We start from the raw sequence: 23885 nt of genomic DNA, 5'->3' as shown, positions 1-23885 counted from the left end.
GGGGAACTCAGTAAGCCTTGGCTTATAGTTTCAGTTTATTGTTTCATGTACTTTTGATGATCAAGGAAAAATGAAGGCGTGATCGTACATATTTTCCTATTTTTATGATATTGGATCTTGGGAAAAGCTCTGATTGTATTTATACTTTTGAAATTATGGTTTCGTAAATACCTTATGGTTGAAATGGGTTATTTTTTGAAGATTTTAAATTTTATGATTTTTGGGATGTTACGGTTTAGTTATGTTGAAAGCCGATATAGTAGCACGTTGATCAAATCAAATGTACGATGCTTTCGGCATTTATTAAGACAACATAATAGTTTCTAAAGGTATCAAATATGATTAAGATATATACTTGATATCCAAAAAACATGTTGGTCGATGCGTGCACATTGCCTCCTTCATGTGGCCGTGTACAAATGGTTTCTTCATATCTAGTGGATAGATAGGCAGTTATGCTGATAATAATGCGTTTTTTTTTTTTTTTTTTTTTTTTTTCAGTTTGACAACCGACATGAATGCCTCATCACAATCTTCTCATTGACATTGAAACGACTGTTAGCAGCAAAACAGGTCTTGTATTCGGATAGAGAACCAACTGCATAAATGTCTCATTGTTTAATCCTCCAAACGACCCTTGGCCGGGACCGTAGGCGTTGGCAACCAAACAGGCCCGGGTGAGTAGGCAACTTGCCGATGTTTGATCCCCAAATTTCACCATATAAGTCTCTGAATTTTATTTTGCCTAATTATCACACAATTTCTATTTTAGATTATGTATTTTCATTATTTTCTGAATATTCTAACTTTATTTAGGGGATTTTAAATGTTAATTTTAGTTTTTCTAAAGAAATCTATAACTTACTTATATTAAATAATAATGTATTAAAAGTGTATAATTAAAAAACTTAATCATATTTTTTAGGTTTTGAGTACTAATTAAGAACGGTGAGGAGCGTGAAGCCGGTTCCCAAAATGCCTATATAACAGCGCAGCATTTGAATTGATGTTAAAAGTAAAATCGTTTTGTAATTTGTATGCTTATATTCCAAAGTCAAAGTCAACCCTTTATCTACAAACTAGCTAGTCCCAGGACTTGGTATACGGCGGCAGGAAATTAAGCACATATATTTGTAAGAAATATTTTCAATTTATGTTTGAGAAAAATATATTTTTCATGAGATACGTTTTATTTATAAGTTTGATAATTATTATAAAAACATGTGCAGTTCAAATTTTAGTTAAGATTTCAATCAGAAAGCTAAAAGAAAAAGGCTAAAAATCTGAACATATGTAATATCAATTTGTTCATTGTTTCATTGGTTTTTAGAATGCGAAATTGCGAATTAAGTACTCTATAGGGAATAAGTCAACACGCCATATATCTTCAACGCTGCACCTGTATACACTAAAATAGAATCAGTTGAACACCATCCTCCTTCCCGCATTTTTCAAACATCTTTGAATTGATCACCATCCTCCTTCCGAGGTTTTTCAAACACCTTAATTTGAACCGATCACAATTTTTATAACCCCATTTGAAGTCAACTGTATGCTCTCTGCTGTATATAAATACGCCATTGCTATTGATCAAGCTCACCAAATTAACTAAACATGAAGAAGTCTCAACTTAGTTCTTCAGTTTTGCTCATGGTTCTAACTTTCTTGCTTTCTGTTTCATGGGCAACGTCCTTATCATCCTCAAGTTCTGGCGATCTAATAAGCTGCCTACTGTCCAAATCCAACAATGTGACTACCGTCTCTCAACTCATTTTCACCCCTGTCAATGCTTCCTTCCTACCCATTTGGCAAGTGGCAGTTCAAAACACCAGGTTCCTTAAGCCCTCCACACGTAGACCATCAGTGATCGTGACACCTATGGAGGAAACCCTTATACAAACATGTGTATACTGCGCCAAGAAACACGGGTACGAGATCAGGATCAGGAGTGGGGGCCATGACTACGAGGGCCTCTCATACACTGCTGATGTTCCCTTTGTTATGCTTGATTTCACCAACATGAGGTCTATAGACGTGGACGTAGCAAAAAGGACTGCTTGGGTCCAAGCAGGCGCTACGCTTGGTGAACTCTACTACAAAATTTCGCGAGAGACCGATACCTTGTATTTCCCGGCAGGTGTTTGCCCAACGGTGGGTGTTGGTGGTTACATGGGCGGTGGTGGCTACGGAAACCTGTTGAGGAAATACGGTACTGCTGCAGATAATGTTCTGGATGCTCGCTTCATGGATGTTGATGGGAATATTCTCGACAGGAAATCAATGGGAGAAGATTTGTTTTGGGCGATCCGAGGAGGTGGTTCTTCAAGTTTCGGAATTGTTCTTGCATGGAAGCTGAGCTTGGTTCCAGTTCCAAAAAAAGTAACCGTCTTTATACTGAATAAAACTTTGGAACAAGGGGCTACCGAAATCTTCCATAAATATCAATACGTTGCACCGAATATCGATAGAAATTTGCACATAAGAACTCAAGTTTTTGCCGAATATATCGGCAACACCACCAAGAAAACCATAAGAATTATGTTTGAAGGAATATATCAGGGCACAACCGACACATTGCTTCCGTTGCTTTACAGAAAATTTCCAGAGCTCGGTGTTACCCGAGAGATTTGTGAAGAAATTAGAATGGTGCAGTCGACCCTTGTGTTTTGGGGGTTGCCAAGCTCAACCCCGACCGAGATTCTGACGAACCGATCTGCCATTGCCAAGCTGAACAACAAAAGCAAATCAGACTACACCCGCGCACCCATCCCCATAAAAGGACTCAAGAAGATATGGAGAAAGCTTATGCAAAACGATGAATCGGCGCTTCTGATGATCAATCCATTTGGCGGAAGGATGGCTGATTTCTCAGAGACAGCAATTCCGTATCCTCATAGAGCGGGGGTGTTTTTACAAATTCTAAAGACTGTCAATTTTAACGGTCAACCTTCAGACACAACACCTACATCCCTCAGGAGGATAGCTTGGCTGCGAAGCTTGGATGCTTTAATGACGCCTTATGTGTCAAACAACCCCAGAGAGGCATACTCCAACTACAATGATCTGGATTTGGGTGTTGGAAGTGCTAACTACAAAGAAGCAAGTGTTTGGGGTGAGAGATACTGGAAGAGGGACAACTTCAAGAAGTTGATTCGAATCAAGGCCAAAGTCGATCCTCACAATTTCTTTAGGCGCCCACAGAGTATTCCTGTTTTCTAAAACCCCCGATCAGCTAAGCGGTTGCAGAAACACCCAACAGATGCATTTTATTAATTCTTTTAATTGTTTTCATGAAAAACTAGCAATAATGCTACTTTCTGTCAGTTTCTTTTCCTAGTGTATATGATCTCCATGCTAACAAAGATGTCTAAAAGCATAAAGTCTAATTCTAATTATGAATTTATCTAATAAATACATTGTCTTATTAAGACATTTTATATCATATTTCTTCCTTATGCTTCCTCTTGTCTATATATTATGTTTTTGATTAAAATAGTTTGGGTCAATTCAACCTTAGACTTGAGATACGTGCTATGAAAAAAAAAAAGAGGTTAGCTGTATGACTACACCGAACCTGTCATAGAGTTATCCTGTGGGGGCAAACCTAAAACATTATGATCAATATTTTGGCAGAAAATAACGTTAAAACATTAAGCTTATTATTATTTTTTTTTCACAGGTCAATCTATCTAAACGTATAAAATCTATAAGATATTATATAAACTTTTATTTAGAATGGCGCGGGCCACCAAATTTTTAGTATGTGAGATTCAAACCCAAAACAAGTTCGTTTGAATGCTTAATTCTAGAATAATCAATATATGTGGTACTAATGAAACCAAATTATACATAATAATATGAATAAATTACTTAATTAAATAAGTATAATAATTTTTCACAGCATAAATAATATGAGTATGTTTGTTTGTTCGACATCTACTTTTAAATACAAACTGATTTGATCAAAAGTGGCAGCTTTGAACAAAAAGTTAGTTAAATTATCCGTAACTTTACGCGATCCATATTTACTTATTATACATTCTTTTACTTTATTTAAATAAGAATTGACGTGACTATCCGAATACAACATTCTTCAGTCAACATTGTAGTTGTTAATTTGAACAAATTAAATTTAAATAGTAAAATGCATGCGACCTAGCATTCTGATTCCACTAGCTAGAAATAGTCAATTAGGCTATACATATGATGTGCTCCTTCCTTTTAATAGATTCCATTTCAATAGGAAAACTTGTGTCTTGAAGGTATGAGAAGACTAATTATATCTTGGTTAAGTTGGCCTCGTTAAATATTTTTGAATAAACATTAAAACTATATTACTTTGTTAACGAGAACCATCATGTTGCAATTACTAGTCATGTGGGATGAGATCTATCGGAATCAAGAATCAGAAGACTAAATGTTTTTCTATTTCATGCGTGCCTAAATATTTGGTAATTGTGGATCTTCTCCTCGATATCACAAAATTACAAATATTATAACACTTTTAAAAGAACCGGCCATAGGCATGCTATACACTAACACCTGCCACAGTTTGATCAGGAGAGGAGACTTTTTCAAATGGTCAAACTTAACTAGAAATCAGTTAATAGAGAATTCAATACACCACTCATGAAGATTTCCTCCTATTTTGAGCTTGACGGAATGTACGTTAATGTGGTCGAGAACGCCTTTTCTCGAAAAAATAAATGCAGTCTCTATGTATTTAGAGTATTTAGTGTGCGATTGTTGAACCGAATTAGATGTAATGTACATGTCAATAATATTGCCTCAATAAACAATTGTAAGCTTTAGGAGGTGGGATGTAATGTTCTAATTCTGGTTAGAAATTACTAGCATCAATTAATATTAATAATATTATAATTAGGGATAAAAATTCTAAAGAACTTTTAGTGAATAGAACGAATGAAAGGCATTCGATAAATTTTAAGAAAGAAAATAATAAATGTGGAAATAAACACTACAAGAAGATTGGGCAACAGCGGCGACACACGTCGCCGCTAAAGGTTAGGCTTGTCGCCGCTAATACCTTTAGCGGCGACATGTCGCTGCAAATACGTCGCCGGTATTGATTCGTCGCTAATACGCTCAATGTCGCCGCAAATATTTGGTGTCGCCGCTAATACTCCCGTCGTCGCTAATGCTGTCCGTCGCTGCTAATCTGTTGTCGCCGCTAATAGGACGCCGTCGCCACTATTCCCGTCGCTGCTAATGCTCTTTTGATTTTTTTTTGTTTATTTATTTCACATTAAATTTATAATCAATCCAAATATTAATCCATATAGCATTTGAAAAATCTGATAATTTTATATAGAAATATTAATACATAAAATCAATCCAAAATATTAATACATAAAATCAATCCAAAATATTAATCCATATATATATATATATATATATATATATATATATATATATATATATATATATATATATATATATATATATATATACCACATTTAGTATTGTTTCGAATTACAAAACGTTTCATAAAATCCTAAAATAACTACTCGTCCTCATCATCATCTCCATTATTTGGTGGCGGCAATGAGCGAAACCACTCTTCCAATGCTGCAGAACAAGCCGGGTCCTGTAGTATTGTTTGGAGCATTTGCAACTATAAAAAAAACAAAATATATTAACAATATATCAGAATAACATTATAATTAATTATACCATTCCATTATAGCATTTACTAACAATTACCTGTGATTGTGGTTGTTCTTGTGTCATTGGTTGTTGTTGATCGTACATAGACACAACGGTAGGGGGTTTACGCCCAATGCCTCTGATATGTCCGCGTCGAACACCCAATATTCTTTCAAAACAATCTTTTATATCAGTTGGTGCTAGACCGCTTGCCTCAGAAGTAGCTTGGGTTCGTTGGTTTATCTCTTCGAGTAAAGCATTCTGTATTTTTTAAAAACAATAAAAATCATAAAAATTAGATTACTAAATACCTTTGACGATATAAACACTTATATGAAAAATACAAATTAACCACTTACGTATTGTTGCTCGACTGCAGGACTATAAAATACCCCTTGGCAATTGGAATTAGCTTTACGAAAAGCTTCGATTCGACTGATATCCTATTTAACATTAAAATTTAGATTAGTTATACTTTAAATAAATATTTAAATATATCATAACTTACCTCTTTAAAACATGCATTGTTGTATGAGCTCGACCCCCCTCTGTTTACAACTACTTGTTTTGCACGACATTCCTTGTTTGACGCCGAACGCCTTAAAAATTCTGGCGTTTGAAAATGTTCGACTGTCTTCGCCCAATTTTCATGTGACATTCCGTTAGGGGGGTTGTTTAATGCAGCTTGGATATCTACAGGCCCCCGATTTCCTTAAAATAAGCATGAGCTTTACTTTTTCGACCTCTGTAAACTTTTGCAAGACTTGAATCAATGCTCCGCAACAATTGAGCACGCTCCGGATCCATGTTAACCTTATCCAAATCAAATTTATTCTGCAAAACACAAAAAGTTTAGTTAATTAAATAACAATCACAACTAAAATTAAAATTGTATCCAAGTTACCTTTAGATGAACAACTGCTGCGTTCCTTAAAGCGGGGGAAACATTGTCCCAATCAGATACGTTGAAAGGGACATTGTTCCACAAATACCTCCCAATTTCATGGGTGAACCAATTACCACGCTTCCCGACAGGGGAATATGTGATCTCCCTGTCGAAATCCAAATCTATGGGCTTTCCCTTATTTGCCCTTATCAACTTTCCCAACTCAATATTTTTTGACATGCCTCTCCTTTTTTTAGGAAGCTCGGCTGCAAAAATACAATTAAACCTATTAGTCATGATAACTTATTATAAAATAATAAAAATAGTTAATAAATATATCAGAATAAAACTCACCATCTTGTTCGTGCTGACCACGACCAAAGCCTCCTGGAGGTGGTGGATCCCCGGCTCCATCACCTCCGTGTCCAAGCCCCATAACATCGGCCATCATGGCCAAGAGTATTGCCCAAGTAAACCTCATATGCAATATGAATAAAAGTTAGTTACCCTGCGAAATTGTAAGATATACAATATAGACAAACAACATAAATAAAACATAAACAAACAATATGAATTAAAGTTACATTTCAAATAAAGTTTCTATTACCAAAAAAAATTGATTTTTTAATCAGAATCTTGATCATATAATTCAATGTCTTCTTCATCCGTATCATAATCAGAATCGCCATCATCATAATCAGTCTCTTCATCGGAAACATTATCGATTCTACCCGTTGGCGGAGGTACTTCAGTCTCGTCTTCATCATCATAATCAGCATTGTTTTGAGCTACATCAACATTGTTTTGAAAGTATTGTGAGAAGTCAATAAAAAGTCTAGCTCCAGATGAAGAGTTGTTTTGAACTATGTCAACATTTTCGGCCTCCACATTGTCGACATCTTGGATAGAGTCACTGTAAGCATTTTGGACACGAGGATTGTCGGATGGTAGATCCCAAATATTTCGATGATTAACATGCTCGACGATACAACGAGGGTTGTTGTTTTGGTTTCTTCGATGATTAACAGGCTGGCGGATGTAGAACACTTGTTTGGCTTGCGAAGCATATATGAGTTGATCATCTTGGTACGCTTCTTTTTCTGTGTCGATACTTATGAAATTATCATCAGGAATATCTCCCGTATCAAACCACTTGCACCGAAATATTACAGTCGAATAATCATATGGATATTGCACCTCCATAATCTCTTCTAACTGGCCATAATATTTCTCTCCATTCTCACCAACCGCTAGAACCCCAGAGTTTTGCGTTTTGCGTTGTGCATCACGACTAAGTACCATAAACCTAACACCGTTGACTATGCACGCAGTGTAAGTATAAACATCCATTTGTGAACCCAATGAAAGGGCTGACAACTCTTTGTGGAATTCAGGAGAGTTTTCTTTTTCCAGCTGATAAACCTATTAAACATATGTTGATGTGTTATGTATTCTTGATTCATTAAATTTATGAAAGATATTTGTTTGTTAATTATGATTACCTTTTCAAGAAACCAGCTGGGAAATTCGGTCTTTTCGTCACTTTCAGGATGTTCAGATTTGAGTTTTCTATATTGATGAAATATATATATATATATATATATATTAAATTAATGAATGGAAAAAAGTAACAATAAATAATTAAAGATAATTAAAAGTAAGAACACTTACTCGATGTATTGTCTGACTTTTTGACAACTATTCAATACAAACCATTCTACATTATGTTTCTCCGTTATATCAAGATGTTTGATTTGCGTTGCGCTCGTCGGTCGACACTTAGACTTAAACATCCAAAATTTTTTTTTTCAATGACAACGTCTTCGTTTATTTTAAGGCGATTGACATCTTGAAGGTACATCTAACAAAATGTCAAAGCTTCATCAGCAATATAACCTTCAGCTATACAACCTTCCGGCCTCGCCTTATTTCTGACATAGCTTTTTAGTTGTTTCATATACCTTTCAAATGGATACATCCATCTCATACATACCGGGCCTCCGGCAATCGCTTCATTAGGTAAATGCAAAGCTAAATGAATCATAATGTCGAAAAACGTTGGTGGATAAATCAACTCTAACTTGCACAAGACTCTAATAATGTCTTCTTTTGCTTTCCTCATATCCTCCACCTTTAGTGTTCTGGAGCAAATTTGCTTGAAAAACATACAAAGATCTACAATTGGTGTAGAAGTTTCTTTGTCCAATAACGCTCTAACTCCAATCGGTATCAAACGTTGCATAAGAATGTGATAGTCATGAGATTTCAACCCAATAATGTTAGTATCATTATCTACCACTTTCTTACTAATGTTAGATCCAAACCCATCAGGAAATTTAACATCTCTTATAAATTGACAAAAGATTTTGCGGTCAGCTTTCTTGAATGAGTAGCTTGCATGTGGTCTAGTGAACTTGTTACCCTTTTTTTGCAACCATTGATTACGCCGGATATTCAGATTTTTCAAGTCCTCACGTGCATTTGATGTGTCTTTACTCTTATCATTCATCATAGAAGTACCCAAAAGACTCTCACCCACATTTTTCTCGACATGCATCAAATCTATGTTGTGTTTCAGCTGTAGAGAAGACCAATATTCGAGCTCGAAAAATATGCTACGTTTCGACCAGTTCAACTCGAATCCTTGCCGATCCATGTTTTCTTTGAGAGTGTTAGGATGTTTACCCGGTTTACGAAGTGTTAGACAACCTAGTTGATCTTGTATGTCTTCATTAGTAAAGTGTCTCGGAGGGGGTCTTGTCTCTGGTTGCCCATTAAATTTCAAATTCATCCTTAATGGATCATCAGCATCTAAGAACCGACGATGACCGATATAAACGACTTTATTTATTGCACGGTACGAAGGAGTGTCTTCATTGCAAGTCGGGCATGCTCTATACCCTTGTCCGCTCCAGCCCGATAAACTACTACGAGCTGGAAAGTCGTTTATTGTCCATAACAACATAGCTTTCATCGTGAAGAATGTGTTTGTCGCTGCGTCTTTAATGCGTATGCCTGATTGCCATAAAAACTTAAGCTCTTCCACTAATGGCCTAAGGAAAACATCTATGTCCTTTCCAGGCGCTTTAGGGCCGGGAATCAACAAGGCCAACATTAATGATGACTCTTTCATACAAAGCCATGGTGGCAGATTGTAAGTGGTGAGTACAACCGGCCACGTACTATGCGGATTACACATGTTACCAAATGGATTAAAGCCATCAGCTGCCAGCCCTAATCGTACGTTGCGAGGTTCACTCGAGAAGTCAGGGAAATCTACATCAAATTTTTGCCAAGACTCTCCATCAACGGGATGACGCATCACATAATCTTCTGATCTCCCAGTACTATGCCATATCATATTTTTGGAAGTGTATCGTGAACAATACAAACGGCGTAGTCTAGGGGCCACTGGAAAGTACCGTAACACCTTATGAGCCACTTTCTTGCCCTTGGTGTTTTTATCAATCCACCGACTCTCTTTACAAACGGGACAAACTTGCAATGACTTGTGTTCCTTCTAGAAGAGAAAACAATCGTTTTTGCACACATGAATTGACTCGTACCCTAAACCCAAGTTCTTCGGTTTCTTTTTTGCTAAATAATATGAACGGGGAACCTTGTTGCCCGGTGGAAATGCCGAATGCAACAACTCAAGGAGTTGATCAAATGAACTATCAGTCCATTTGTTGTTGACCTTCATATGCATCAGCTTTGCTAAAAAATCAAGGAATGAAAACGAACAACCAGGATATAACTTGGTTTCGACTGCCTCTAACAACTCTTCAAAATCATCATCGACACCACTACCCCCTGTATTCGAGGTTCCTTCATCGAGGTTTATATCATTTTCTCTCGACTCCCACATAACATCGTCAATAACATCGGCCATCTCGTTGCTTGGCGATACGACATCTACAACTGGAGGGATTAAAGGTTCACCGTGATATATCCATGTTTTGTATGATTGACTGAAACCATATATACGAACATGACGTCTCATTGCTTTCGGATTCATGAAGTAACGATTATCACATTTCTCACACGGACATCTGGTTTCACCTTTACAATCTAGGTGTAACATGGATCTCTCGACAAAAGTGTCGAGCCCTAGCTGGAACTCGGGAGATTGACGATGTGGATTAGTAGTCCAGCTTTTATCAATAGACATGATGCAACTGAAACATAATTTAGTGTTTAAGGTTTACTTTATGGGAAACAAAAATCAAGTAGAGTATTCATAAAGTTGACGATTCAAAAAGTATTCTAACACGGGATAACCTAATTAAAGCTAATTTTAAAGTTTTAATGACCAACATTAAGTCACTAAAAGTATGTTGCTATTAAGTTGGTTTTATAAGTGATTTAATTTGATTTTACAAAGGTAACTTAATTTGATTCTAAAAGTAAATTAATTAGATTTTATAATTAATTTAATATTTTCTTTTTTGTTATTAGTTTAATTTATTTATTAAACTAATTTTATTTTATTTTAATATTAACATTAACTTGATTTTAAAACTACTTTAAGTTGATTTTACAATTAATTTATTATTTTTTTAATGTTTTTTTTAAATTAATTTAATTTTATTCTATTTAAATTAAAATTACAAGAAGTACGTTGCTATTAAGTTAGTTTTATAATTAATGTAATTTGATTTTACAAAGGTAACTTAATTTGATTCTAAAAGTAAATTAATTAGATTTTATAATTAATTTAATATTTTCTTTTTTGTTATTTGTTTAATTTATTTTTTAAACTAATTTTATTTTATTTTAATATTAACATTAACTTGATTTTAAAACTACTTTAAGTTGATTTTACAATTAATTTATTATTTTTAATGTTTTTTAAATTAATTTAATTTTATTCTATTTAAATTAAAATTACAAGAAGTACGTTGCTATTAAGTTAGTTTTATAATTAATATAATTTGATTTAGTTTTATAATTAATATAATTTGATTTTACAAAGGTAACTTAATTTGATTCTAAAAGTAAATTAATTAGGATTTTATAATTAATTTAATATTTTCTTTTTTGTTATTAGTTTAATTTATTTATTAAACTAGTTTTATTTTATTTTAATATTAACATTAACTTGATTTTAAAACTACTTTAAGTTGATTTTACAATTATTTTATTATTTTTTAATGTTTTTTTTAACTTAATTTAATTTTATTCTATTTAAATTAAAATTACAAGAAGTCACTAAAAGTATGTTGCTATTAAGTTGGTTTTATAAGTGATTTAATTTGATTTTATAAAGGTAACTTAATTTGATTCTAAACGTAAATTAATTAGATTTCATAATTAATTTAATATTTTCTATTAAGTTAGTTTTATAATTAATATAATTTGATTTTATAAATGTAACTTAATTTGATTCTAAACGTAAATTAATTAGATTTTATAATTAATTTAATATTTTTTTTATTAGTTTAATTTATTAAACTAACTTTATTTTAATTTTAATTTATTAAACTAACTTTATTTTATTTTAATTTTAACATTAACTTGATTTACAACTAATTTATTATTTTTTTAATGTTTTTTTTAAATTAATTTAAATTTATTAATAGCCTAATTAAGCTAAATGCATATTTCAATTTCATCCAATTTCATACAATTAAGCCAAATGTATATATTCAATTTCATACAATTTGCATATTCCAATTTAATCCAATTTGCATATTCCAATTTCATACAAATATATACATCTAAGTTTCATGTTAAGGCAATGTGGTATAACTTCAATGTAATCTAAACATAAATTTCAACAAAATACATACAATCCAACAAAATTCCCACAAATGTGAACAAAACACACATAATAATTCAACAATCCAACAAAATGCATAACCAACAAAATACATACAATCCAACAAAATGCATAACCAATTCATATATCAAAATACAAACATAATCACTCAACAAACTTGAAAAATACTCACTATTTATCATCTAAAACAGAAAAATCATAAAGAAGATGAGAAATTTGACCTTGGTTGGGGGCAATTTCGGAATTTTGGCTAAATGTCGACCTTGGTTGGGGTTGTGGCGGTATTGTGGCTGCCTTGAGGGAAGGAGAAGCTAGCTAGCACCGGTCCAAGAAGCAATGCGTCCACCAAGTTGAAAAATTGCGAGATATTGAAGAAAAAACGAGAGAGAAGGTATCAGCTGTGAATGGCAGAAAGGTAAACTGTGAAGGGTATATGCGTTTAGCATTAGCGGCGACGGCTATTAGCGGCGACGTAGGGCAATAGCGGCGACATTAGGGCATTAGCGGCGACACACGGAGGGAAAACTCAGCGCGCCTTTCCGCTTTCCTTAACAACCGTTAGATTGAAAACAAATCGGACGGCTGGGGTGAAAATGATGCGGATCGCTAAAAGAAAGCATTAGCGGCGATGCCTTTAGCGGCGACAGCCAGCAATAGCGGCGACAAGTAACGCATCTTTTACGTGTCGCCGCTATTGCTGGCTGTCGCCGCTAATGCTTTCTTTTCTTGTAGTGAAAATAATAATAATTATAATAACATGAATAATAATAATAATAATAATAATAATAATAATAATAATAATAATAATAATAATAATAATAATAATAATAATAAATTTAAAGTAAGGGGCTGAATGTGACAAGTTGTAAATATGTCTTTAGTCAAGAAATTTGTTTTCTGGGTAGATAGTGTCGTTATGGGAGAGTTAGTGATGAAATTTTAAAGCCTATATTTCACTCTTGGAGATCGTCGGGTGAGAGTTGGGCACTTTTCTTGTGGCCGACTCCAATTTAAGTACGCCCTTACAGATCGTAATCTACCCGTATTAAGTATCAAATAATCTCATTTCCACTTTCTTTTCTTTTTCTTTTGGCTACCGGGAATAGCCACCACTACTTCCGCAACCACGATCGCCAGCATGTTCCTTCCGCCACCAATGGTCCCCAAAGAATGGGTGTGTTTAGGTGGTGCGTTTATTTCCTGTCATTGGCCCTTCGATTTCTATGGTTTTGTGAATTTGAAGGTCAATTGTCTCCCTTAACCACCAGCTCCTCCTGTTGTCGTTGTGTGTGTATATGTGTGTGTGTGTGTTTGTTTCAGCCACCGTAGGCCACCTTGCAAATGCGCTTATAGTTTTATTACTTGTGATGATTCACAAATGAATGTAAAGGCATTATTTTCCAATTATTCCACTTATACTTAATCAGCATCATACTTTGTTTTAGAGTAGTTTGACAATTATTGACCACCACAACACCACCATCCGACCACCAATAGGTGATAGTTTTCTAAGAGACTCGATTTTTAAGACATTTAGTGTCATAAGGAGTGTAATGGGTTGTAACTTAACCCTAATAAGATGATTTTTTATGTCAAGTTCCTAACTCTAAATGCTCATTAAGCCAAGAATCAAGACGTTCGGGTTAAGTTGAATTACATATAATGATAGCTAATAAGTAACCATTAATTATGATAAAAGTTTTAAAGTTAAATCTTAATCATTAAGTCTTTCATGGGACACCTAAGGCCATGACCTTAAGGTTAATATGATCAATTTCACTGAATCTATCTTCAAACTTCTAAACCTCAAACTTATAAAAATCTTACAAGAATATTGAAAGCTCCAAAAATCATAAATTTTAGTCTTGTGGAAAGGTTTATGAGTCTAGTTTCACTAAACTTTGAATCAAATTACCAAATTCCAACTCCTTGTAGGGTATAATTCACAATCTTCTTAAACTGGTATGTATTGTCACATATTTCTTACGTTGTCTTTCAAAAATTATAATAAATTTATTAGAACTCCGAAAGTCAAAATTTCATGATGTGGTTAGATATCATGGGCAAGATGAAATTCCTATTGCTACTAACATCTGTTTTCACCCTAACCAAACGGATCCCTCTATGAATATCTAAGAATCATTTCATGCTACCATATCCTGACTTTTATATGCATGTGACATTATTTTCACAATGTCTTCCGTTGACCTTCTTTAATAGTAAGTTAAATAGTGAATTTGTTATGATAGACCTTGCAATGATATACTGACTAAGCTTCGATATAAACTAGGATAATCTATTGGGGTGCCTATTGAATCAATTTTTTGAACTGGTTCGGATGGAGTTATGGGATTTTAGTGAAGTATAATAACAGACAGAATCTCTCTTCCATACTTTTGTTGATATAAAAATAGCCGTTTAGGTGAATAAACAGGAGACGCCTAAAATATAATTTAAGTCTACCAAGGTCTATTATAGCAAATTCACTACTGAACTAACACTACTACAAAAAAGAGCATTACCGACGGCCAAAACCGTCGGTAATCCGTCGCTAATGCTCTTTACCGACGGAATTGTAACGAACCAAAATCCGTCGGTATATTCTTGTCGCTAATTGTTTGTAACGGATTTTCGACGGATATGGCAAATTTTTAGTGACAGATTTTTCCGTCGGTAATAGTAACGGATCACCAACAGAATATTATTTGCAACGGATTACCGACAGAAAAATTTACTAACGGATTACCAACGGAATGTGAAATAATTTACTAACGGATTACCGACGGAATTCAGAATAACTTACTGACAGATTACCGATAGAATCTCGAAATGACTACCAATTTTTTTTGTGACAGATTAGCGACGGATTTTGGCATTATAAAAAAATTTACAAATTAATGAAGAAATTAAAAACTAAAAATAATTACATATTCAACACATAAACTTTTTAAACATACATCAAATCTATATTTTAAAACCAACAACTATAAAAGTAAATCCATAAATTTCAATCATTTGACATACATTAAATCTATAAATTTCAATCCATGTTATCAAATACCATAAATTTCAATCCATATTGTAAAATATTGTCAACAACCAATAGAGAATTCCTTCTTGATTAGCTCGTGGATTCCACACCTGTCATTGAGAGTTGTTAGCTAGAGAGATATTTATATATTGCCCTCCAATGTTTACAATAAAGGGGGATAAAATAGTAAAAATGAATGTTATTAAGAAGTAGCAATTATGATAATACGTAAGAATATGTGATTTTAAGTACAATATTCCTCCATCTGAAGTTTGAATAAAAAAGAGTTAATGATGAGAAATAGCAACGTACCTTTCTGAAATTCCTCATTATAGTTACATACTTTCAAATAATTATAATAGGAAACCATTTTAGATTTTTTCATGATTATACTAAGTTTTTACTCGTAATGGCAGCCTATTTTTAATAGTAATAGCAATGTACTTTGCTATAATCACAAACAAAATGAAAGTAGATTGCTATTATGAATGAACTTTAATGTATGATACCATAATCGAGAACTCTGGTAAAGGACGTTGCTATTTCTCACTATTAACCCTTAAAAATGTCAAATTATTTCAAATAAAAGGCAGCCGCTTATCATCTCAAGAAATCTAAAAGGTATAAAGCTTCCCTAGAATTGAGTCACCTTTACAACTTTTAGCAAATGTTCAATAACATTTTTTGGAGACTTTTGTGAGTAAAGTAGTTTCACAAATGACCCATTGTGAAATAACTGTTCAAAAGGCTAAAAAGATGGCTAATTTGATAAATGAGACCACCCACTTTGATACATGTACCATACCTTTTGTCATGTTTCCATTTCAATTACATTTGCTTTAAACTCGACAAAGCCAAGACGGTTGCCAAATATGTCAACTCCTATATCAACAACTATAGTATCAAATTGTTAGAAGAAATTGACCGATAAGGTACTTATTACTGATTAACAAGAAGCTTGAAGAAAATACCTGAATGTGTACTTGTTTTAGAGACAAAAATCCATCCACAGGGAGTCCTTTTTCACTTTGAATTTTCTTTATCCACTACTTAAACAAAGATGAACCAATAGCTAACCTGCAACAAAAGGTGAAGCATATAAGAAGCTGAACATGAAACTAGAAACAATTGAAGAGGAAAGCATGGATTTAAGTTCGCTAAGATATAGGACATGTACATAATTTGGTGTATTACAGTAGCATTGAGAGATTGATGAGGATGCTAAATTGCTAATTATTATAACAACATGGCTGATGAAATGGCCATATACTAATTATACTCGATCCACAATAACAAAAGGTGGCCACTACTTGTTAAAATCAAATGGATTATCGTTAAACAAGTAAAGTATGTTGACAATATTGGTAGTGAGAGTAAAGTAAGTTGCTATTTATGGACATTTGCTCTAACTTTATTTAAAAAATAAATAGATTAACTTGAGCAAGACAGTTTGAAACATTTGATATCACACAAAAATAACATATATATATATATATATATATATATATATATATATATATATATATATATATATATATATATATATATATATCATTTGAACTTACTTTCACAAGTGGCAGGCCTACTAAAAAAATGGTGCCATTTCCTTTTACCATGACACTTCATCAGCAACATAACCTCACCAACAAAAACATAACATAATGCTAAGAGACAACAAATCCTAAAACTGTAATGCAATGTTTTGATACTAGCAGTGATAAAGTGAAAGATATACCTTGATATCATAGAAGGGAGTACTCCATAGAGATACTTCAAGGCTCTTTATGTCTCTCAATTTTTCTTTAACCTTATCAATTACCAATTGTAAGTCATATTCCACCTCTTCTTGTGTGTATTTTGTTTGCAGCTCTAACCTGTTTCAACCCCAGGTGATGAATTAACTATGAGTTGTTTGGGTAATGAAAGATGTCCCTTTTCTTGTTCAGTCTAAAACATTCTTAGCAAGCAAACCTCTTTTACAAGATCTTGGGTTACAAATTATGTCCTTAAAGCGGATCAAGATAAGCATATGATTGGTTGGTTGGCATAGATGACTTGTGCATTTGTACCTTTCAATTGAAAATGAAAAATAAAAGAAGAAATCAAAAAAATGTTAAGAGAAGAATATTCTTGGAGTTGAGAAGGAAGGATATCGGGACTCAATTTAATTTAGTAGCTATCTATCTGTATAATGCCACGTCGCATCCGATATTCATTACTGATTGCCAATGAAATATTCCCAAACATAGAACCACCAAGTACTACTGATTCTACCATACAGAAATTAGAATTGTTTTATAGATAAAAACTTGTCTAAACTCTAAAGCACAATGTACCAGTTGCTTAGAAGAAAGACAAGTAAACTAAAACTTATGCACACACAATAATACCTCAACTAAGCAGATAGACTTATGACAGTGTTTGGAATTTTTGTAGATGAAGTTTATTGATAACATCAACACCAATTCATATAAGAAATCATACATACCTGAGGTAAGTTGTATAGTGAGCAAAAGAATTATCCGCTCCTTGATCCAATGCAGAAATCGTTGATGACTCAAATCCCAAATCAGAAGTCTCTTCTAAATCGTCTAATTTCTCCATTCTTAATAGTCTCTGGTTCTAGAAACTTTGGATTAGTGGTAGAAATTCAGTCCTGCATTTATACAAACAGTCGGCGTGCATTAAAAAGGATAACGGAAAGAAACACCACGAAAATACTTGAATTGCAAGAATCTTCGTAAAGGACAAGCAAAAAACAAAAATAAATCTCGAAACGTTGAGTAAATCGCTAGCAAAAAGTTAATATTTCAAAAAAACTAAAATCAACGGTTAGATCATTCAAAATACCAATATCAACATAAAAAGGAGATTAAGAATCTTTACAGAGACTTATTACCTTTGTAAGAATTCGAAACTGTTTCCTCTTTAACCACAATAACAGCAAATACTAAACAATCTTGATTTCATTTTTCTCTTTCTTCAATTTTTGGTCGATTGAGGTCGAAGATTGAACTATGAATGTATAGATGTCGGAAGTCGGAAGTCTGAGCTGTAGATGGAAGGATTGAACACGATGTTGTCGACTGATTTCGGTGAAGATGGAAGGATTGAACACGGTTGAAGGTCCACGTCTCTACACCTGGAACAAAGATTTACAGGTTGCCGGTGTTCACAGAGAATGGGGAGGGGCTTTGTTGGTTTAGGATAAGTGATGCGTAGCCCCGCTCAAGTGAAACAGTAGCCCTAAATTGTAATCGACCAAATTGCCCTCATGTTTATAAATAAGAAGACTTAATTTACCGACGGATTACTAACAAAACTAAAACTTTCTTCAATTCTGCCGGTAAACAGTCGGTATATACCGACGCTAGTGTACTTTGTTGCAAATCCGTCGCAAAAAACGTTACTAAGTATCCCAATACTTTCGTTTTCTTATTCGTCGGAAATCCGTCGGTAATCTGTAGCTGTTTGCGACGGATTTTTTCCGTCGCTAAAATCTGTCGCTAATGCTCGGTTTTCTAGTAGTGTAATTATTAAAGAAGCTCGATGGAAGACATTGTGAAAATAATGTCATATGCATATAGAAGTTGGTAAGTGATGGAATTAAATGATTGTTAGATACATATAGATGAATCGGTTTGGTTATGGTGAAAACCGAAGTTAGTAGCACGTTGATCAAATCAAACGTACCATGCTTTCGGGGTCTATTTAAGACAACATAATAGTTTCTAAAGGTATCAAATATGATTCAGATAGTTATTTGATATCCCTAAAAACATGGTGGTCGATGCATGTACATTGCCACCTTCATGTGGTCGTGTACAAATGGTTTCTTCACATCTAGCAGACTGTTATACTGCTGATAATGTATTTTTTTTTGGTTTGACAACCGGTCTGGATGTCTCATCACAATCTACTCATTGATGTTAAAAATAGCCAAACAGGTCTTATATCTCAATAGAGAAGCAACTGTATGAGTGTCTCATTGTTTAATCCTCCAAACGACCCTTGGCCGGGACCGTAGGCGGTAGCAACCAAACAGGCCTTGAGTGTGTAGGCAATTTGCCGATCTTTGATCCCAAATTTCACCATGTAAGTCTCCAAATTTAATTTTGCATAATTATCACACAATTTCTATTTTTATTTTATTCTATTTTAGTGATAGATTATGTGTTTTCATTACTTTATGAATATTCTGCCTTTATTTAGGGGATTATAAATGTTAATTTTAGTTGTTCTAAAGAAATCTATAACTTATATTAAATAAGAATGTATTAAAAGTGTATAATTAAAAAACATAATCATATTTTGTAGGTTTTGAATATTAATTAAGAACGGTGAGGAGCCCATCATTTGAATTGATGTTAAAAGTAAAATCGCTTTGTAATTTGTATGCTTATATTCCACAGTCAAAGTCAACCCTTTATCTACAAACTAGTCCCAGGACTTGGTATACGGCGCCAGCAAATTAAGCACATACATTGTAAGAAATATTTTCAATTTATGTTTGAGAAAAATATACTTTTGATGAGATAACGTTTACTTATAAGTTTGATAATTATTATAAAAACGTGTGTAGTTAAAATTTTAGCAAAGATTTTAATCAGAAAGTTTAAATAAAAACGCTAAAAATCTGAACATATGTAATATCAATTTGTTCATTGCTCCATTGGTTTTTAGAATGCGAATTAAGTACTCTATAGGGAATAAGTCAACACGCCATATATCTTCAACGCTGCACCTGTATACACTAAAATAGAATCAGTTGAACACCATCCTCCTTCCCGCATTTTTCAAACATCTTTGAATTGATCACCATCCTCCTTCCGAGGTTTTTCAAACACCTTAATTTGAACCGATCACAATTTTTATAACCCCATTTGAAGTCAACTGTATGCTCTCTGCTGTATATAAATACGCCATTGCTATTGATCAAGCTCACCAAATTAACTAAACATGAAGAAGTCTCAACTTAGTTCTTCAGTTTTGCTCATGGTTCTAACTTTCTTGCTTTCTGTTTCATGGGCAACGTCCTTATCATCCTCAAGTTCTGGCGATCTAATAAGCTGCCTACTGTCCAAATCCAACAATGTGACTACCGTCTCTCAACTCATTTTCACCCCTGTCAATGCTTCCTTCCTACCCATTTGGCAAGTGGCAGTTCAAAACACCAGGTTCCTTAAGCCCTCCACACGTAGACCATCAGTGATCGTGACACCTATGGAGGAAACCCTTATACAAACATGTGTATACTGCGCCAAGAAACACGGGTACGAGATCAGGATCAGGAGTGGGGGCCATGACTACGAGGGCCTCTCATACACTGCTGATGTTCCCTTTGTTATGCTTGATTTCACCAACATGAGGTCTATAGACGTGGACGTAGCAAAAAGGACTGCTTGGGTCCAAGCAGGCGCTACGCTTGGTGAACTCTACTACAAAATTTCGCGAGAGACCGATACCTTGTATTTCCCGGCAGGTGTTTGCCCAACGGTGGGTGTTGGTGGTTACATGGGCGGTGGTGGCTACGGAAACCTGTTGAGGAAATACGGTACTGCTGCAGATAATGTTCTGGATGCTCGCTTCATGGATGTTGATGGGAATATTCTCGACAGGAAATCAATGGGAGAAGATTTGTTTTGGGCGATCCGAGGAGGTGGTTCTTCAAGTTTCGGAATTGTTCTTGCATGGAAGCTGAGCTTGGTTCCAGTTCCAAAAAAAGTAACCGTCTTTATACTGAATAAAACTTTGGAACAAGGGGCTACCGAAATCTTCCATAAATATCAATACGTTGCACCGAATATCGATAGAAATTTGCACATAAGAACTCAAGTTTTTGCCGAATATATCGGCAACACCACCAAGAAAACCATAAGAATTATGTTTGAAGGAATATATCAGGGCACAACCGACACATTGCTTCCGTTGCTTTACAGAAAATTTCCAGAGCTCGGTGTTACCCGAGAGATTTGTGAAGAAATTAGAATGGTGCAGTCGACCCTTGTGTTTTGGGGGTTGCCAAGCTCAACCCCGACCGAGATTCTGACGAACCGATCTGCCATTGCCAAGCTGAACAACAAAAGCAAATCAGACTACACCCGCGCACCCATCCCCATAAAAGGACTCAAGAAGATATGGAGAAAGCTTATGCAAAACGATGAATCGGCGCTTCTGATGATCAATCCATTTGGCGGAAGGATGGCTGATTTCTCAGAGACAGCAATTCCGTATCCTCATAGAGCGGGGGTGTTTTTACAAATTCTAAAGACTGTCAATTTTAACGGTCAACCTTCAGACACAACACCTACATCCCTCAGGAGGATAGCTTGGCTGCGAAGCTTGGATGCTTTAATGACGCCTTATGTGTCAAACAACCCCAGAGAGGCATACTCCAACTACAATGATCTGGATTTGGGTGTTGGAAGTGCTAACTACAAAGAAGCAAGTGTTTGGGGTGAGAGATACTGGAAGAGGGACAACTTCAAGAAGTTGATTCGAATCAAGGCCAAAGTCGATCCTCACAATTTCTTTAGGCGCCCACAGAGTATTCCTGTTTTCTAAAACCCCCGATCAGCTAAGCGGTTGCAGAAACACCCAACAGATGCATTTTATTAATTCTTTTAATTGTTTTCATGAAAAACTAGCAATAATGCTACTTTCTGTCAGTTTCTTTTCCTAGTGTATATGATCTCCATGCTAACAAAGATGTCTAAAAGCATGTGGTCAAATTCTAATTATGAATTTATCTAATAAATACATTGTCTTATTAAGACATTTTATATCATATTTCTTCCTTATGCTTCCTCTTGTCTATATATTATGTTTTTGATTAAAATAGTTTGGGTCAATTCAACCTTAGACTTGAGATACGTGCTATGAAAAAAAAAAAAGAGGTTAGCTGTATGACTACACCGAACCTGTCATAGAGTCATCCTGTGGGGGCAAACCTAAAACATTATGATCAATATTTTGGCAGAAAATAACGTTAAAACATTAAGCTTATTAATATTTTTTTTTCACAGGTCAATCTATGTAAACGTATAAAATCTATAAGATATTATATAAACTTTTATTTAGAATGGCGCGGGCCACCAAATTTTTAGTATGTGAGATTCAAACCCAAAACAAGTTCGTTTGAATGCTTAATTCTAGAATAATCAGTATATGTGGTACTAATGAAACCAAATTATACATAATAATATGAATAAATTACTTAATTAAGTAAGTATAATAATTTTTCACAGCATAAATAATATGAGTATGTTTGTTTGTTCGACATCTACTTTTAAATAAAAACTGATTTGATCAAAAGTGGCAGCTTTGAACAAAAAGTTAGTTAAATTATCCGTAACTTTACGCGATCCATATTTACTTATTATACATTCTTTTACTTTATTTAAATAAGAATTGACGTGACTATCCGAATACAACATTCTTCAGTCAACATTGTAGTTGTTAATTTGAACAAATTAAATTTAAATAGTAAAATGCATGCGAACTAGCATTCTGATTCCACTAGCTAGAAATAGTCAATTAGGTTATACATATGATGTGCTCATTCCTTTTAATAGATTCCATTTCAATAGGAAAACTTGTGTCTTGAAGGTATGAGATTACTAATTATATCTTGGTTAAGTTGGCCTTGTTAAATATTTTTCAATAAACATTAAAACTATATTACTTTGTTAACGAGAACCATCATGTTGCAATTACTAGTCATGTGGGATGAGATCTATCGGAATCAAGAATCAGAAGACTAAACGTTTTTCTGTTTCATGCGTGCCTAAATATTTGGTAATTGTGGAGCTTCTCCTCGATATCTAAATCACATAATTACAAATATTATAACACTTTTAAAAGAACCGGCCATAGGCAGGTTATACACTAACACCTGCCACAGTTTGATCAGGAGAGGAGACTTTTTCAAATGTTCAAACTTAATTAGAAATCAGTTAATAGAGAATTCAATACACCAATCATGAAGATTTCCGCCTATTTTGAGCTTGACGGAATGTACGTTAATGTGGTCGAGAACGCCTTTTCTTGAAAAAATAAATGCAGTCTCTATGAATTTAGAGTATTTAGTGTGCGATTGTTGAACCGAATTAGATGTAATGTTCATGTCAATAATATTGCCTCAATAAACAATTGTAGCTTTAGGAGGTGGGATGTAATGTTCTAATTCTGGTTAGAAATTACTAACATCAATTAATATTAATAATATTATAATTAGGGATAAAAATTCTAAAGAACTTTAATTAGTGAATAGAAGGAATGAAAGACATTCGATAAATTTTAAGAAACAAAATAATAAATATGGAAATAAAATAATAATAATTATAATAACATGAATAATAATAATAATAATAATAATAATAATAATAATAATAATAATAATAATAATAATAATAATAATTTAAAGTAAGGGGCTGAATGTGACAAGTTGTAAATATGTCTTTAGTCAAGAAATTTGTTTTCTGGGCAGATAGTGTCGTTATGGGAGAGTTAGTGATGAA

At 34.0% G+C, this 23885-nt stretch overlaps 2 protein-coding genes and 2 pseudogenes across 10 annotated transcripts; 2 read left to right on the top strand and 2 right to left on the bottom strand.

Moving 5' to 3' along the window:
* Positions 1–1580: 1580 nt before the first annotated feature.
* LOC145092142 (tetrahydroberberine oxidase pseudogene) lies at positions 1581–3383 on the top strand (annotated as a pseudogene).
* A 3794-nt stretch (positions 3384–7177) lies between these two features.
* Positions 7178–10724, bottom strand: LOC145095207 (uncharacterized). The gene is made up of 3 exons (XM_079033129.1): positions 10173–10724; positions 8547–10073; positions 7178–7975 (listed from the first exon to the last, which is right to left on the bottom strand). The coding sequence occupies exons 1-3, from the start codon at positions 10722–10724 to the stop codon at positions 7178–7180; spliced, it is 2877 nt and encodes a 958-aa protein (XP_078889255.1).
* Positions 10725–15320: 4596 nt separating this feature from the next.
* LOC145092140 (uncharacterized) lies at positions 15321–18743 on the bottom strand. 9 transcript variants are annotated; one of them, XR_013702435.1, is made up of 7 exons: positions 17855–18735; positions 17338–17435; positions 17102–17240; positions 16932–17004; positions 16338–16443; positions 16172–16260; positions 15321–15476 (listed from the first exon to the last, which is right to left on the bottom strand). XR_013702435.1 is itself a non-coding variant. In XM_079030050.1 (7 exons), exons 2-5 carry the CDS (start codon positions 17968–17970, stop codon positions 16439–16441), a joined length of 333 nt encoding a protein of 110 aa, XP_078886176.1. In that variant the 5' UTR covers positions 17971–18022; positions 18266–18742; the 3' UTR covers positions 15321–15476; positions 16172–16260; positions 16338–16438. The 9 variants fall into 9 exon arrangements, 8 of the variants coding, with proteins under 8 accessions (XP_078886176.1, XP_078886177.1, XP_078886175.1 ...); XM_079030050.1 differs by lacking the exon at positions 17338–17435 and having other exon boundaries at positions 17855–18022; positions 18266–18742; XM_079030051.1 differs by lacking the exon at positions 17338–17435 and having other exon boundaries at positions 16167–16260; positions 17855–18743.
* Positions 18744–20291: 1548 nt separating this feature from the next.
* Positions 20292–22153, top strand: LOC145092139 (tetrahydroberberine oxidase pseudogene; annotated as a pseudogene).
* Positions 22154–23885: the final 1732 nt, after the last annotated feature.

This window comes from Lactuca serriola, chromosome 3 (assembly GCF_051521515.1).
Source record: "Lactuca serriola cultivar US96UC23 chromosome 3, Lser_US96UC23_V15, whole genome shotgun sequence".
NCBI lineage: Eukaryota > Viridiplantae > Streptophyta > Magnoliopsida > Asterales > Asteraceae > Lactuca > Lactuca serriola.
Note: the sequence above shows the minus strand (reverse complement) of the source record. Positions and strands in the feature narration are given on the sequence as shown.

What these genes read in the sequence shown, in the direction of transcription:
- LOC145095207 (XM_079033129.1), bottom strand. Translation starts at nt 10,724, where the DNA reads ATGTCTATTGATAAAAGCTGGACTACTAATCCACATCGTCAATCTCCC. An exon ending in CATTTCCACCGGGCAACAAG is followed by an intron (nt 10,074 to 10,172) that starts GTTCCCCGTTCA and finishes TTTCTCTTCTAG; the next exon opens with AAGGAACACAAGTCATTGCA. An exon ending in AAGCGATTGCCGGAGGCCCG is followed by an intron (nt 7,976 to 8,546) that starts GTATGTATGAGA and finishes TATGTTTAATAG; the next exon opens with GTTTATCAGCTGGAAAAAGA.
- LOC145092140 (XM_079030051.1), bottom strand. Translation starts at nt 17,970, where the DNA reads ATGGAGAAATTAGACGATTTAGAAGAGACTTCTGATTTGGGATTTGAG. An exon ending in CACTATACAACTTACCTCAG is followed by an intron (nt 17,241 to 17,854) that starts GTATGTATGATT and finishes GGGTTGAAACAG; the next exon opens with GTTAGAGCTGCAAACAAAAT. An exon ending in CTCCCTTCTATGATATCAAG is followed by an intron (nt 17,005 to 17,101) that starts GTATATCTTTCA and finishes TTTGTTGGTGAG; the next exon opens with GTTATGTTGCTGATGAAGTG.